Source organism: Microtus ochrogaster, chromosome 26 (genome assembly GCF_000317375.1).
Source record: "Microtus ochrogaster isolate Prairie Vole_2 chromosome 26, MicOch1.0, whole genome shotgun sequence".
Taxonomy (NCBI): domain Eukaryota; kingdom Metazoa; phylum Chordata; class Mammalia; order Rodentia; family Cricetidae; genus Microtus; species Microtus ochrogaster.
This window is the reverse complement of record NC_022025.1, coordinates 14,995,941-15,013,197: the sequence shown is the minus strand read 5'-3', so window position 1 is coordinate 15,013,197 and position 17,257 is coordinate 14,995,941. Positions and strand designations below refer to the sequence as shown.

Here is a 17,257-nt window from a genome sequence, read left to right as displayed (position 1 = left end):
GCATTGTTTTTTGTTAATATTAACATTATGCATAGTAAAAAGTTTTGACTGGGGCTGGAAGGATAATTCAGCAATAAAGACCACTTATTGGACATAGGTTTGGTTCACAGTATCCATATAGAGGTTCACAGTTTTGAGATCTTATCCCCACTTCTGTTATCCCAGAGTTCATGTAAGCACATGGTGTACATACAAACACATATAAAATATTTTCTTAAAAAAGCTGTAGTAGTTTTGTTTCTTTGGATTTTTGTTTGCTTGCTTTGATTTATTATTTGAGGCAGTATCTCCTTGTGTGTAGCAATGTCTGGTCTGAGACTCGGTATTTATATCAAGTTGTTCTTGAATTTACAGAAATCCTCTTACCTCTGCTTCCTGAGTGCTGGGTTATGACCAGCATGTGTGTTTTTTAAAAAGTTTTTAAAAGTTAATTTACAATGAACTACTTTTAAATATGACCATTAAATATTTATTTAAAAGTGCTTTTTATTTTTTCAAATTTAAGCTCATGAAACAAAATCTAACAATAGGAGCATTCTCTAATACAGCAACAGTCTATCCTGACCAGTCTTTTTTTTTTTTTTTTTTTTTTTTTTTTTTTTTTTTTTTTTTGGTTTTTTTCAAGGCAGGGTTTCTCTGTACAACCCTAGTTACCCTGGAAGTCACTCTGTAGATGAGGCTGGCCTTAAACTCAGAGATTCACCTGCCTCTGCCTCCCAAGTGCTGGGATTAAAGGTGTGTGCCACCACAACCCAACCTAATCAATTATTCTTAGGTATAAGGTATAAGCCTCAAGGTCTTATATAAAAAAAAAAACCAACTTATATTTAGTTCAAATGTTAAAGAGCCAACTTTTAGGCAATATAATAGAGACTAAGAAGTAAACCACAAGAACAAAATGAGATGAAGATTTTTCCCATTAAAGTGTTGACAGGAAAACAAATATATGACTGAGAATTGAAATACCAGTTCATTAAACTGCTTGTTCATAGATCCTGAAGTACTTAGACATAATAATAGAATAGATACGAAGACTATTCTAATGTAACAAATCTTTTGTGGCCTTATAAAATTTGGTCTAGTATTAGTACTTTAAACACTGAGCACTTTATCTCAAATTAGTTCAATAGAGATTGTATTTTAGCAATCCAACCTTCTTTAAAATAACACATGGTTTAAAATTGTATACCCACTACATTAGCATAATAATAAAAATTTAAAATACTTGATTTAAAAATAATTATCAATTCATAAGCAATTACAAAAGAAATGTACAGAAAATTCCTTGGCTTCCTTTTTTTTCTTGTGAGAAAGTATCAAGTTATGTAGCCTTGGCTGGACCAGACAATCTGTGTAAGTACCAAAAAGCTAGGGCTACAGACATATATCCACAATGCCCACAAACATCTAACATCTTAATCTTACATAATGATACTTCAATATCTTTTGAGAGTGAATTGGAAATGAAAAAAAAAAGTAGTATGCTAGTTATTTTTTAAATATTATTAGGAAAGCAATACCAACAGCTTATGTTTCTCTGAAATGAGAAATAAATGTGTTACCGATCTTTTCAAGCCTCAAGGTCTTATATAAAAAAGGAGAGTTTGAAAGTCTAATAATGAAACCACAAAAATTCTGGTGGTTTTCACAAAACAAAAACTGGTACTATTTATGTTTTGTTTTCTTCTTAGGAAAAATTATTCCAAAGGAGCATATACTTTTATGTTATACAAAACAAAACCATTTCTTGAAGTGTTGCAAGTGGAAAATACAAAAAGTAAATTCCCAAAAGATAAACGAGAATTTTGGAACAAAGGGTATTTATTAAAAATATGTATTGGTGGCACACACCTTTAACCCCAGCACTTGGGAGGCAGATCTGTGAGTTCAAGGCCAGCCTGGTCTACAGAGTGAATTCCAGGACAGGCTCTACAGCTACACAGAGAAACCCTGTCTCAAAATACAAAAAAGCAAAGAACAAAAAATTTAAGTAATCTTAAAGGAATGTTGTTCTTTTAACTTCTGATGTCTTAGCCAAGAATCCAAAATGACATATATAAATAAAGAGTTTGGACGTGACAACTCATGATATGCCTTGCTTTCCCCATCTAAAGTTCCCGTATTTAAATACTTACTCTGAGCCTGCAGCCATTTCCAGGTATGATGTTTCTGTTGTATCAACCCCCAAAGGGATTGCTATGCTCATGACGTTCGCCTCTGGTAAATTCGATTACTATGGAGTCCTATGCATTGGTATCCAAAATACTGGGGCATGCCAGCCACAGTGCTCATTGCAAACATCTAAGTGCATCCACAAACCCTGTTTAAAAGAAATGGGAACACAAGAGTTAAGAATCACCTGAACTAGCAAAGTACAGTAGCAACCAGTTATACTGAAATCACAGTAAATAAAATAGGTGAAGAAAGCATTCTTTATTAAGGTCCCAATACAAAGGTAAAAGTGTTCACAGAGTAGTTTTTCATGTTCTTCCTGGGATTACGTTGCATTGTTTATGAACGAAAGAAAAATTTCTGGAGGTACAGCTCAGCCGAGAACGTGTGCTTGGCATGCATGAGGCTCTGGGTTCAATTTCAAGCACATTAAAGAAAGAAAAGAAACAAGAACTTTCTGAATCTAACATTCTTTTTTTTGAGGGGGTGGGGATTTTCGAGACAGGGTTTCTCCTTAGCTTTTTGGTTCCTGTCCTGGAACTAGCTCTTGTAGACCAGGCTGGCCTCGAACTCACAGAGATCCGCCTGCCTCTGCCTCCCGAGGGCTGGGATTAAAGACGTGCACCACCACCGCCCGGCTGAATCTAACATTCTTTAAGGAATGAAACTAGAATGCCACAAGAAGGATTACTAAAGCACACTAGTCAGTGAATAACTGGCAAACACTTATTTTAAAAGTCAAAATGGAATTTCTTTTTGTACAAGTATCTAAAACCAAGTCTTTTGGAGTAGTGATCTGATAGTATATTTACAAGTGGAGCAATAAGCAGCAAACTAATTTTCTTTATGAGGAGTCCATTTATTCTTCACAATTCCAGGTTAGGAAGTTGAGCATGGTATAGCACACACCTTTAATCCCAGCATTCAAGAAGCAGAAGCAAGTAGATCCGTGTGGATTTCAAGGCTAGCCTGGTCTACAGAGCTACAGAATACCTGTCTCAAAATACAAACAAAACAAAATTCAAGGTAGGTACAAAAAGCTAGGAAAGACTAACTTATCCTTGGTTACTCAGCTTAAGAAACAACCAGACTTGAAGTCAATTCTATTCTACTGTTTATAAATATATACAAGAAAATTTATTTTATTTGTATAAATCATTCATATTAGGGAGAACTCTTATTTCTTCAGTTGGAGTTAATACTCTCTAATAAAATTAATTAGTGGAGAAAACAGTGATTTTAAAAAAACAAAATTTACAGGAGTGACTAAAAGATTCAGAGTTTCAATGTCAAATGTTCTAATCTAAATTCACTCTACTGCGCTTGTTCCATGTACTGTTTATAAAATATCTACTCAAAGTCTGTTCTTTAATGACATAATTCAACTTAGGAACAAAAGGCAATCTTATAAACTACAGGACAGTATCTGTTAGGATTCTTTGTCTCTGTCATGTTATACCTGGAAAAAAAAAGTAGTATTTCCTCAAATAATTCTTACATTTACCTTGAATTTTTACAACTGAGCTTCAGCATGTCTACTCTAATTTCTATTTCACAGATGATACAAATACTGATCAGACCTTATGTGGAAGAGTTATCAAACGGAAAATAAGATCATTAAAATTGTTTGAATTTTGTGAGAAAACTTGTCTATACTTTTAAATCATGTGTGACCAGAAGAAAGCTACTACATTTTAAATTATTGTAATATAAAAGTAAACAAGACATGATAGTGTATGCCTGAGTACTAGCTGCTTGAGTCTAAAGCTGAACTGCTGTAGCCTAGGAGCTGGAGACACTGAGTGATACTCATCTTAGAACAAAATAACATCAGTAAAAGATCCAAAATAGGCCTCTAGTATTTAAGATCCTTGTTTATAAAACAGGAATACAAAAATCAGAGTTTCTGGGAAGAATATGACATAATGAATGTAAATAATTTCAAAGAAATAGTTATATATATTTGGCAATCAATACATATAGTACAGGGTGTACATCCCTAATTTTAAAAAATCTGACATTTAAAAATGCTGTGAAATATACTCAAGATTTCAAATTTTCCACCAGGGACCCTCAATCTGTAAACATTACAAAATCTGAAACATTTCTGGTGGTCCCAAGCATTTCAGGTTACGAGGCTAACTCTTCTTACTCTCTCAGGAAACAGTGTATGGAGATTCTTCTACAACCTTGAAAATAAGGTCATCATGTCATGTTTTCTAACTGCTTCACAATTAAAGACAACGAAAGCTAACTAAGCAAAAGCACTGCCCTACTCTTTTCCTATACCCAAGGTCTTACTAGAATTACTTCACAATGCTGTAGTTATTAACTAGACAACAAATTACAACATTTTATTGCAAAACGCAAGCAATGCACAAAATGAGTTTGCTTTACTGAAACATTACTGTTCTGTATTTCCTCACAATGGTAAAATTTTAAACTTAACAATCGGCAGTAAACTATAACGTAAAGAGCCATCTTCCCTGGTAGCATTTCCTTGGTATTGTTTTCTTCAGATCAGGTTATTTAATTTAGTGGAGTAATATCTCTAATCTAAAATGATGTATTGATATGTAATAAATAGTATGTCCTTTTATACAACCTTTACTAAATACATCTATCTGATCTGTTCTAAGTAACAATAATTTTAAGTTAAAAAATAGAATAAAAAGCTTGTAATTATCTTAATTCAAGCACTGGCTTATTTACACCTGTGTACCTCTTGCTGTGTCTGGAACATAATGGTCCTCTATGAAGAGCTGATGAACAAATCAGAGAACCTGAGATGAAACTGCACTTCTAGCCTCACAAATAAAATGAATTATCAACCTACACAGCAAGAGTCACAAAAATTATCACACGGCATACCTAGAATTGCATCTCTGTAAAAACACTCATGTTCAGGGTAAAACATGGAATCACATATGAAATGAAATGAAAGACTTCTAGCTTCATTCTGAAGAAAAGATCTCAACAATTCACTTACATGTCATCATGAGACTATAAAATAGAAACTATTTCACTTTCTCCATTAATATAAAAGTTTCAGCCAGATAATTCATATTGCTGAAAATAATCAAATGATAATAAAAATTGCAATTTCACCAGGCGGTGGTGGCGCACACCTTTAGTCCTAGACAGAGGCAGAGGCAGGTGGATCTCTGTGAGTTCGAGGCCAGTCTGGTCCACAAAGTGAGGTCCAAGACAGCCAGGATTGTTTCACAGAAAAACTCTGTCATGAAAAACCAAAATAAAATAAAATAAAAATGCAACTTCATTATGGTCAAATTATTATTTCTAAAATAATCAAAAACAAAAATTTGGTATGATGTCTTCTTGTGGATAATCCTAGCACTCAGGAAGGTGAGGCAGGGCTATTGCAAGTTCCAGGTCAGTATGGGCTATAGAGAAAGACACTGTTTCAAACACTCACACACACACACACACACACACACACACACACACACACACACACACACACACACTGGAGTGTAATGGTAATGTGAACAATGGGGAGGCCAAGGCAAGAAAACCATGGATCTGAGGTCAGTTTGCACTACACAGAGAGTTCAAAACCTGTTTAAACTACATACGGAGACTTTGTTTTGAAAATCAAAGGGCTAGAGACATATAGCTCAATGGGAGACCATCTGCCTAGCATGTGCAAAGCTCTGGATTCAATCAACAGCACCACAGAAAAGAGAGACAGACAGATAAACAGACAGAGGGGGAAAGGAAGGGAAAGAGGGAAAGTCAATGTAGTAAGAAATCATCTTATAGCACAGGTATAAAAGGGGAACAGTGAATTTCAATACAATCCATACAATTATTCCAAATTTTCATGTGCAAGTTAAAAAACCCTAATATCACCAACTGGCAAGTCAGATAAATGCAAAATACATGGAAATTAAATAATAGCCAAAAAAAAGAATAATATAAAAGGAAATACCATGAGATGTCTGTGAAATCTGAGGTCCAAGAAAGAATAAATGTCTTCACAAAACCTGCTATCCAGAATAGACCTAGAAACCAAGTGAACATAGAGTATTGAGCTAATGTTATATGGTATACGTTCTGGGTACTTCTGATTGGAATGGTACCCTCAAGTAAAAATAACAAAGTTTACTAGAACAAATTCATTCTTTTATTTTTAAATACAAATGAATAGAAACACAAGCAAAGGCAATAATTAAATGCCAAATAAAACTGAAAAGAAACTGGGAAATCAAATACTAAAAATAAAAACAAGAATAAAAGTAAGAGTAAGAAAACACACACACCCCTACCTAATAGAAAAACTGACAGAACCAAGAGAGGCTGCTTTTAAGATCATGGCAAAGGGAAAAGAGCTGAAGCCAGAGCTTAACAGAGTACTTGCCTAGCAGGAAGGAAATCCTAGGTTTGCTCTCTATCATCACATAAACCAGGACTGGTGGTGGATACCTGGGTTCCAATACTCAAAGGGTCCTTGACTACATAGTGAGCTTAAGACTAGACTGGTAGACATAAGATCCTGTCCTGGAGGCTGGGGAGAGACAAGGGTAAATTTCAAACTGCATGGTCTATGTCATAGCTTCCAAGTATAATAAGAAAACATTAAACTGGACATTTTCAGCAATATAAAAGAATGAAGTATTGAAACGTGTAAGCATCAAGCTGGAAGAATCTCAGAGGAACTAGACTGAGTTTTTAAGAAGTCAGTCTGGGCATGCTAGCTCAGACCAGTAATTCCAGCCCTTAAAAGACTGAAACAAGCATTTTCTTGAAATCAAAGTCAGAATGAAGTACAGAGTGAGACCCTTTCTAAAAGAGTAAAGAGCTGCATGACTTAAAAGTCATTATTTTATTTTAATAAGTTATTTTATTTATAGCCAGGCAGTGGTAGTGCAGGCCATTACGAGACAGGCAGATTTCTGTGAGTTTGAGGTCAGGCTGGTCTACAGAGGGGAGATAGCCAGGGCTACACACAGAGTAAAACCTGATTTGAAAAAAGAAAAAAAAAAAAGAAAGAAAAAGGACACATATTTCTAAGGACCCGAGTTCAGCCTTCAGAATCCATGTCAGGCAGCACACGACTGTCTACAACTAGAGCTCCAGCGGGATCTTACACCTCTGGTCAACTCGGGTCAATCTGGACACTCACACACGTACAACTGAGACACCGCCTTCAACACATAATTAAATCTTAAAATAAAACTTAAAATTAAGCAACAAAAGATTACATACTGTGAAATTTTATGTATATAACATTCTTAATAAATTATAGAAATGGAGAACAGATATGCAGGGGGAAGAGAGAAGTGGGCACAGTTACATAAGAGGAAAATACCAAGCACCCTTGTGATAGAATTTTTCTAAATGTGATAGTGGAAAAAGGTACCCACATACATAGTAAGAAATGCAAACAACAAAGGGGTACAAGTAAAATGGGGTCTCTGAAAGAATGGGAGTTATAACAATGTCAGTATTCTGGCTGCATTATAATTTTGCAACAGGAAAGCTGAGTTAGTTACATTATGTCAATGTTAGCATTCTGGTTGTCACACTATATTATAATTTGGTTACCATTGATGTTAAAGGAGATATGGAATCTCTTTGTATCCTTTCTTATAAGTTATAGAATCTATAGTTTGAAATTAAATTTTTAACTAAAAAATAGCATTGAGGGCTGTAGAGAGGTCACAGTGGTTAAGAGTTGCTCTTTCTGAGGTCCTAACTTCAGGTCCCGCATTCGCTCACAAGTTCCTATAATGCCAGTACCAGAGAATCCAAAAGGCACAACACACGTGGTACAAAAACACACACAAATCACATGAGAAAGAGAGAGGGGCGCGGGCAGGCAGGCAGACAGACAGACATAAATAAAACGAAATCTTTAAAAAATAACACTGTGGTCTTTGTTTTTTTTGGGGGGGGGTGGTGGTTAATATAGGTAGTAAGATCCTTACTATTAAGATCTTATACAGAAATCATAAGCATAAATAATACTTTGATTCTAAATTTAAAAAAATAGTTTTAATCTCCTATACTTTTCCCAGTGTTTGTCAGTATCAATCTGAAGGGCTCTATTAATATAGATTCTATTAATCAAACAAAAACAAAAACCTAGAAGACTAAGGCTGCTTTTAAAATCATGTCAAGGGCAAAGAGCTAGGGCTGGGGGTGTATGTAGCTGAACAGAGTGCTTGTCTAGCACGAAGAAGGTCCCAGGTTTGCTCCCCAGCACCACATAAAACGGCGGTAGCGATGCATATCTGTAATCCCAGTACCCAGGATTTGGCTATAAAGAAACTTTAATGTCTGTTAATGGGGATATTAAGCATTTGTGCCTCATTTTCTTTATCTCTACGGCTAAAAAAAAAGGGTGATAGCATAGGAGAATGTCCAAATCTGCACATCCTCCAAACTATTAGTTAAAATACAAGAGATTAGACAGATGACTTGGAGTAGCATCCTGCAGATGACCAAAGTCCAGTTCCTAGAATCCATCCAGACAGCTTACAACTCCCTGTAAAAAAAAGGCCTCTTCTCACCTCCACAGGCAACTCACACACATACGTGTACACACACATATGTACGTATGTGTATATATGTATAGATACATATATGTATTACATAGCTCACAGTCAAGTTCCTAATGAATCAAGTTGATAATCTATCAGGTTACAGTTCCTTTGGGTATAGAAGGGTTTGTTCTTTCTTTTCTTTTTGCATCATTGCATACCCCAATCATTCTGCAAATTTTCTAAAGTCATTCTCCTTTATATTTGTTTTTCTTCCCCACTATATTAAAACACTACTGGACTTTCAGGAACTTTTAATTTTTCTCCACTTTCAAACTTAAAAATCTGTGCCGCAAAACTATATTGGGGATATATAGGAGACTCAACTTCCTCAGGGCAGTTTTTTGGTCACACACACACACACACACACACACACACACACTTACAATATTATTTCAGAAGACTATTCTAGTTATAAAACCTGTTTCACACAATCTTTTCAATCTTCTTGGGCATCTCAAAGAATATACTACTTATATTTTTTAATGACAGTTTAGATTTTGTCACATTATTTTGAAACATCTACAAGATATATAGTTTTCACAATTAGATCATTTACTTCACCCCATACCCCCCCAAAAAAAAATTGAGATATGTATGCATTTGCCCTCAAAGCCTGGAATTTGGTGGCTAAGATATCCACTTTAGTTAACAAAACCACATCTTCCTTCTCCCACACTTGTAAACATTCGGTGAATGTCCCTGAAGGCTCAGTCCTCTCTATTATTAATCTCAGTCATGAATTCAACAACCATTCATCTTGTTTGGTTTTCTATCCCCAATCTTCTATAAAATATATTTTATTGAAATGTCATCATTTCAAAAATCAAACCTTCAAATTACAACTTTCTTTTTACACACACTTTCTTCATTCATTAATTCATTTATTTGTTTTTTTTTCTGCATACTAGGAAACCCTCTACATCCTCAGAAAATCCTGCCTTTATATGATCTGCACATGTAGTATATGTATATATATGCATATTTATTTAGTTTGTATGCACATGCGTTTGTGCTCAAGTGCATAAACACGTGTGTACCAGACCACTTTGCCTTTTGTTGTTGTTGTTGTCTTATTATGCTAAAAAGTGGAGCCATCAGTTTGAAATGTCAATTATTTGGTTCTGGAGGTAAGGCAAATACCTCTGAACATTGCTCCTCTACCCCAACTCTCCAAAAAAGCAATTTTATGATGTAGAGTGAAGAACAGCAATCAAGTCACATACCATGACAATTATGTATGAAAATGTAATAAGACCCATGATTTTGTTCTCTAAAAAAATATAGTAAGAAAAGCAAGTATTTGGGGCTATATTAAAGCCACCCCTCCACACAGTATAAATGCCTTCCTTGCCACCACCTCTTATCGAAGCACAGCTAGTAACAAGAAGCAAGACAAAGAATGGAACCTCTAGGACGCCTTGCTACTTTTTTGTGAGATTCACTAGATTTCAAATAAATTCTGAGACTTCCCTATATAACCTTAAACGAATCCTTTCCTTAAGCTAGCTCTGGTCGATATCTGTTCCCTGCAGCAAAATCAAGCCTAAAATAGTAGACTCATGAGAGGTAGAAACAAACTGTGATCTCCCTCAAGGTGAAGATGAGCTTACCTATCTCTGTACCCTTAGTGCCAGGGAAAGAGAGGCTATTCAAATTCATTGTCGTCTAGCCTTCAAATTATTAGGTGGAGGCTTAACAACACAGGCTGTCAATCAACCAATCAAGAAGCTTTGTTCTAAAAGAAACAGCAGAGAATAGTTCCAAATGAGCGTTATATATTTTTATTTGACTAGTCACAAACCCCTGTCAATTCATGGCTACTAAAGCATAGTTCCAATCATTGAAGTTAGTACCATTAAGACCCTTCAAATCTTTATTTTTATTTTTTATTTTTTTGTTTTTCGAGACAGGGTTTCTCTGTGGTTTTGGAGCCTGTCCTGGAACTAGCTCTGTAGACCAGGCTGGTCTCGAACTCAGAGATCCGCCTGCTTCTGCCTCCCAAGTGCTGGGATTAAAGGCGTGCGCCACCACCGCCCGGCTCAAGACCCTTCAAATCTTGTATCACTTCAGATGCCTGCGTAAACTCACAAGCAAGTTATATTTATTATTTGTATGAAAGAGAAAACAAAAGTATTAGAAGGGGGGGGTATCTTCCTTATATCCATTCTCCTTTTCTGTGAGCCTCTTGGGGAGAAATTCAAATCTATATCAGAATACACTGCATGCACGCACACTCACACACACACAACTATTCTTTTTTTTGGGGGGGTGTTTAAAAAAACGTTACTTACAGAGTTATTAAGATAGACGGTTCTACAGTAAACAATGAACAAGCTTAAGGCCTGAGAGAATCAACTACTTAAGCTGTCCTAAGGCATACACATGCCCTCACCCATACATACTGTGCATGTGTGCATGCACACACACACACTCAAATAAACTTTACAAAATTACCTTACGCACAAATTAAAATAATAAAAATGTAAAAGTTATCTTCAAATGCCATAAATGGCAGCAAACTAAATCCCACTGTCATATTTTAGCTTTCTGTCTCCGGCTTGGCTCAGACCTGAAGTACCACAACCAAGCTGGCATTGATACAATATTATTTCTCAATAATAAACTTCAGGGATGAAAGTGCTCCTTCTTTTGGATCAATTCTACATTAAGCAACCTAAGAGTTACTAGGAATTGCTTTCTTCCCCCAGTTGTAAAACTACAAGAGAAATGAGGGAGATTTTGTTTCTATAGTGGGGGCAGGGAGCAGAACTAGGGATTGAGAACTTCACGCATGGCAAACAGTGAGCTGCAGCCCTAGCCCTCTTTCATTTTTCTTAATTAACTCTTTAAATTTAAATCCAACATGATATGTTTCATTACATCTTCCTACACGTGTTCATCATGCTTTCTTCTAACTCATCCCGCTCTTCCCCTGCCCTTCTGCCCCTCTCTGGCTGCTTCTTTCCCCTTAAATAGTGTCCCCTCTGTTTTCATATTACATGTATTCTTTACCCTTCCCCCACTCCCTTTTTCTCCTTTTCTTACAACCCAGATTTCAGACTTCACTTTTAAGAACTAAAAAACCAGCATTTTAAAATTTTGAATAAGCAGCTGCTTATTTACAAATTAAATCAATGTATTACAAGTCATTGTCTACAAATTAGAAGACTCTTGGGTCTGGGGATGCAGCCCAGTGAACAGAGGGCTTGTTTCCAATGTGTAAAATCCTGCTTCCAACTCCTAACACCAGGTCTGGTGGTGCACAGCTGTAATCCTGGTATTTAGTGGAGACAGACGATCACAAGTTTAAGGTCATCCTAGGCTACATAGGCAAGTTCAGGCCAGTCTGGGATACATGGGGCAGCGCCTCAAAAACTAACTATGACCCTAAACACTTTAGGTAAATAATGAAATGAGATTTCCAAAAACGCTGTAAAATTTACCCAATAACATGAAAATGGCTTTCTTAAACTGTCTACAATAAATTGATCAAGAGAGAAAAACAACTGACTTTGTATCAAATGAATTTTAACAAGGATTTTTCTGATTCTAATTTAAGAAGCACTGTAGTCACTAAAGATTAGTAAAAGGAACTTTTCATATGCTTAAAGGTACAAATATGATCTACTTAATCTGGGTCACCACAATTTGATTTTTGTCTAAAGATTTATTTATTTATGTATTTTATGTATATGGTACTTTGCCTGCATATACATCTGCACACCAGAAGATGGCATCAGACAGTTGTGAGCTGCTATGTGGGTGCTGGAATTGAACTTAGGACCTTTGGGAGAGCAATGAGTGCTCTTAGCCACTAAACCATTTCTCCATCCCATTTAGTTTTTAGTTTAGCACTTAGTCTAGATGTTCACAATAATGAACTATTTCTTTGCCTCATAATATGTCCTCTATAACATACTTATAACTTAATAGCAATAGGTCAATCTTTGGTTAATACTGTCTACTTCTAACAGTGCAAAACAATTTCACTCACAAATACTGCTCTTTTATATTAAACAAATATTTAATTAATACAAAACAATCAGTTTAGCATTAAGGAAATAAGGCTCCTTCCGATATTTCTTCATGACAAAACAGACAAAAAATCTGAGTCATTTGGGTTCTTGAACTCAGCCCAAAGCTAATAATATCACATAGCCATGTTTGAAGTAGATAAATCTTTCCTATTATTGGGGAGTAACTAAATGTATCTTGCTATAAAGTAAAAATAATTCTCATGGAATACATGTATTTAACATTTGCTCTGAGACATAATAGAAACTGTCTCTGATTAACCCTTAGTTTAAGTATATGTTCACTTAAACTAAAGCTTTACATTCAACAAATTAGTGATCACCTATCATCTGCTAAGAATAGGGGTTTTTTTTTTTTAGAAATAAAAGCTATTATACTTTATTAAAATATGTTTTTAAAATAGTATACTGTCTTTTCAGATAACTGCATATTCTGATAACTCTTCAAATTCCATTGCTATTTAAATATAGAAATTTAAGAAGGTAAAGCATAGCAAATGCTTTACATAAATGAAAATATACATAACTCCTTCATAATTAAGTAAAATTAAGCACAGTAGTACATATCTATTTTTTAGTAGCAATTTCTAAAAATGTTCTTTCTTCTTTTTTTTTTTTGGTCCCTCCAAACAGGGTTTCTCTGGGTAACAGTCCTAGCTATCCTGGAACTTTCTTTGTAGACCACACTGGCCTTGAACTCACAGAGATCCACCTGCCTTGCAAGTGCTGGAACTAAAGGTGTGTGCCACCAATGCCCAGCCAGAATTTTATAATACACCTTTAAAAATAAGACTACAGGTTTAAGAGATTAATACACAAAAATGAGTACATTATTCTTATAAATTATGATGCTAATTTAAGAAGTAATTGTTGCCCTCATTAATAAGGTATATAGTGAAACTTCTCTGGCTGCAGGCAAGCCAGAATCATACATAGGAGCATTACTGCTAGCCATAGCCACCATTAACAGCTATCACTTCACTATGACACTGGCGTTGAAGGAAAAGGAAATGGGCAAAAGTTCTCAATTTAAACAGGGATCAAAACGATACTTTATATTTTTGGTTGTGAGCCTAGCTTTTAACGGCTGAGCCATCCTATAATGACAACAAAAACCAAGTATGATCAAAATGCAGTTTCTAAAAATAACTTTTTTTAAAAAGTAATTTTATTTTATTACAGGTTTCCTACAAATCCACTAAACAGATAAATATGTAATCGCCCAAACTCAGCTATCATAGAAACAAAGACTTAGTTTCCTCCCAAGAGATCAAATGTTTCAGAATTCTCTGGGAACAGAAATTAAACACAACCTGTTAATAAATTTACCTCCCCCATCCTAACTTGTACAGCAGCTACGTTGTTTATATACTGAAAATAAGGTACAAAAAACCTTGAAAATTATTCCCTACTTTACAGGAGTTAAAAGAGAAACAAAACCCAAAAGGAAGATTTTCTTATTTCTAACAATGTTATGTGAAACCAAGTTAGCCAATTACTTGATGTTTAGACTTGATCAACAACAACAAGAAACCCATAGTATGTATAGACAGTGTTTTCTCTTATTGTTACCAACCTTGTTCTAAATCACAAATCTTAACCACGGATCCCATACACTCTACCTAGGGTCTAGACTCACACACTCAGATTATTATGTAAATAAGTGACCCTGGAACCCTGTACAAACTCACCCACTACCCACCAACATTTCATCATATAATATCTCAAAGATTCTAAGTATGGTTCTGTACTCAATGACTGTCAGTCTTCAGGGATGAAACTCACTGGGATGTAAAACTACCTAATCCCATCATTTCCACACTTATTTTGCAGGATGTACCCTATAATCAGCTAGTTCATATATTCACAATATGAGTGCTGTCCTAAGGTTGCTATGATGGAGTACGACTCACAAAGGGATGTGTGCTCTCCAGCCTTTTTAAATACTACTGGATTGAAAGGCACTCATCTTCCAGTTGCTGCACAATCAAGGAGGTCATTAAACCCCACTAATGGCCCAATGATATCTTACTACTTATACTTAGTTCAACCCAGAAAAAAGACATCCCTCCCACTATGTAAATAAATTGCAATCAACCACACTTTTCAAAGTCCAGCTAAATGACACCTGACAGTTAATCTTCTGTCTTGAAGATTTTGACAATGGCATAAAATGGATTCAAGATCCTATTATAGCAATGGTTTTATTAAGTTCTATTAAAACAGACTAAGTCCACAACCCCATAATAGGCAAATGGGCATGGGAAGGGGAATCAACATCTTATTCTTTTAACTTACATAATGATGATAGTATGCAATAAGACAAATTTAAGAGGCAGTAAAGGGTGGAGTGTCACCTTACCAAATATACAAACAACTGAAAATTATTAAAGCTTTAAAAACAAAAGAAAATAGAGACAAGACACAATATTGGGAAGAAAAGCGTCCTTATATTCAGTTATGTTAACAGGTTTAGGTCTGTTTATACAGCTCCCTAAAAAATTTACTCTGAAACAAAATATAAAAACCAAAATACACAAAATTAGTTAAGAGTTGTATGTTTAACTGAAGATAAAAATTCTCAAAAATGTAAAATGTGTTACACTTAGCAAAACATTTTACTTTGACATATTAGGTAAAAATGGGTGATTTAAGGCCAACGTAAACTATTATCTGTACCTAAATAAATTTTTAATGTTTAAAAGTCCCTTGATGGTGGAATTTCCAAGACAAAGTGTTTTTTATTTTTTTCAAAAGTTGTGTTTTGTTTATTTGCCTTTCAGGAAAAACCAATAAAATTAATCAACTAAAAACAGCATTGCAATTTGCAATAAAATTGACGCATTTTTGTAAACGGTTTGGAGAAGGGGGGCAAGCCCAATCTTTTTCATGTAAACATAATAAGCCTGTAATATGCTGCAGACAAACGCACTGCATGGGGTGTGGAGGACCCGAGCTGATTAGATTACCACAACATCAGCCTTGGGGCCGCCATTTTTAGAATCTGTAAAGGACAAAAGAGGGAAATTACAGTTTTTACTCTCCGTCTCAGAAATTAAAGGGAAAGGGGGTCTGTTTCCCAATTAGGTATTGCTAACTCCAACCTACAGCTGAATGCACCTTACTTAATTCTTCCCAAGGTCTCCAGAACTCCAAACACCTTATATTATCCACATCTCTAAAGACTGAATAAAATAAGCAACACAGAAATTTACTCTAAGACTAACTCCACTGATTTCTCTTTGACTTTAAATTTGATCATTCTCGAGACAGTCTTCTAAATAGGGCGGATCTAGGCGGAACTAAGGCCAGTGAAGCAAGCACCCGGGATTGTTTTTTCTCTCCCTCCTCCCCGGTTTAGCACAGGGAACCGTTTGTTTCTCATCTCTAACTGCTGCCACTGCGTTGGTGCCAACCTTTCGGTCAAAATAAGCTTTTCTGAAATGAGCCATATTGTGAATTCTAAGGCTTTGGCACAGCAGAGGACGGCAGTAATGCAAGAAGAGCGGGGGAGGAGACTGGGAAGGCTGGGGTGACCACCTTAGGGGCGGGTTTACCCTCTCCCGGAGAGGATGAGGAGCTGTCTCTTTCCTACAAAGAGAGATGCCCAGGGAGTTTTTTTACCCCCTTCCATGTTTAGGAGAACATTATGCCAGAAAGTGACAAGGAATAAAGGCAGGAAGAAGAAAACGAGGCCTAAACGTCTTCTCTCCGCACCCGAAACAAGATGCAGCTACAAGACAGAGAGAGATGGCAGCTCCCGGGACCTCTCCGACACAAGCCCCAGCAGTCACAAGCCTCCTCCTTCACCCCGGTGGCCTGAACCCGCTGCCAGGGAGGAGGGCGCCCCCTCCCTAACTCCCACTCTCTCAAGGGGGTTTAACTGCCAGTTTCCCCTTCCACTACCCCAAAACCCGCCATAATGCCCCCACTGCTATGGACAGGCAGGATAAAGGACAAATCCGATTTCCAACAGCGACGTCCGGCCCCAGCAAAGGCGCCCCAGCCTCAGTGTGGACGCCCGGCTCCCAAGGGACAGCGACCCCTTCCCCGGAGCCCTAAGTGCCCCCCACCGCAGACCCCACGACTTCCACGGACACGACAGGCACTGACCTGTGATGGTCACACACCAGACACCCGAACCCTCTGATCGGCTCGACCCCCGACGAGTCACTCCACACCTCGGCGCTCCGACGACCCCCGACGACAGCCACTGCGGACCCGAATCGATTCCACACCCCCTCCCCAGGCAGCGGCGCGCAGTGTCTTCAGTGGGAACCCGGGAGTCGGGCGCTGCGGGCCGCGGCAGGAGTGCTGGGGAGGCGGCGAGGCTGTCCCGACTGTCTATGCCCCGTCTGCTGCCGCTCCCGAACTCAGGCTCGATCTCCGACTCGGCCCCCTGCGCCCGCTCAGTGTCACTGCTTCTCGCTCTGGGAAAATGGCGGCGACGGCGGCGGCGGCGGCGGCGGCGGCGGCAGCGGC

The 17,257-nt window shown here is 37.1% G+C and overlaps 1 protein-coding gene across 6 annotated transcripts in view; it reads right to left on the bottom strand.

Annotated features, from left to right (window-relative positions):
- The window catches only part of Kmt2e (lysine methyltransferase 2E), a 65,809-nt gene extending 48,571 nt beyond the window's left edge, over positions 1-17,238 (bottom strand). For 3 of the 6 annotated variants that reach the window (XR_003377989.1, XM_005358370.2, XM_013350432.2), the window contains exons 1-2: positions 16,889-17,238; positions 2,136-2,320 (exon numbers count right to left, since the gene is read on the bottom strand). Coding sequence is in view for 5 of the 6 variants with exons in the window: in XM_005358370.2 (XP_005358427.1) it covers positions 2,136-2,206 (71 nt within the window). In the remaining variant the exon portion in view is untranslated. Of the gene's footprint in view, positions 1-2,135; positions 2,321-6,124; positions 6,198-10,351; positions 10,369-16,888 lie in introns of those variants that run through there. The other 3 variants (XM_005358371.3, XM_026784684.1, XM_013350431.2) reach the window with 3 other exon arrangements.
- Positions 17,239-17,257: the final 19 nt, after the last annotated feature.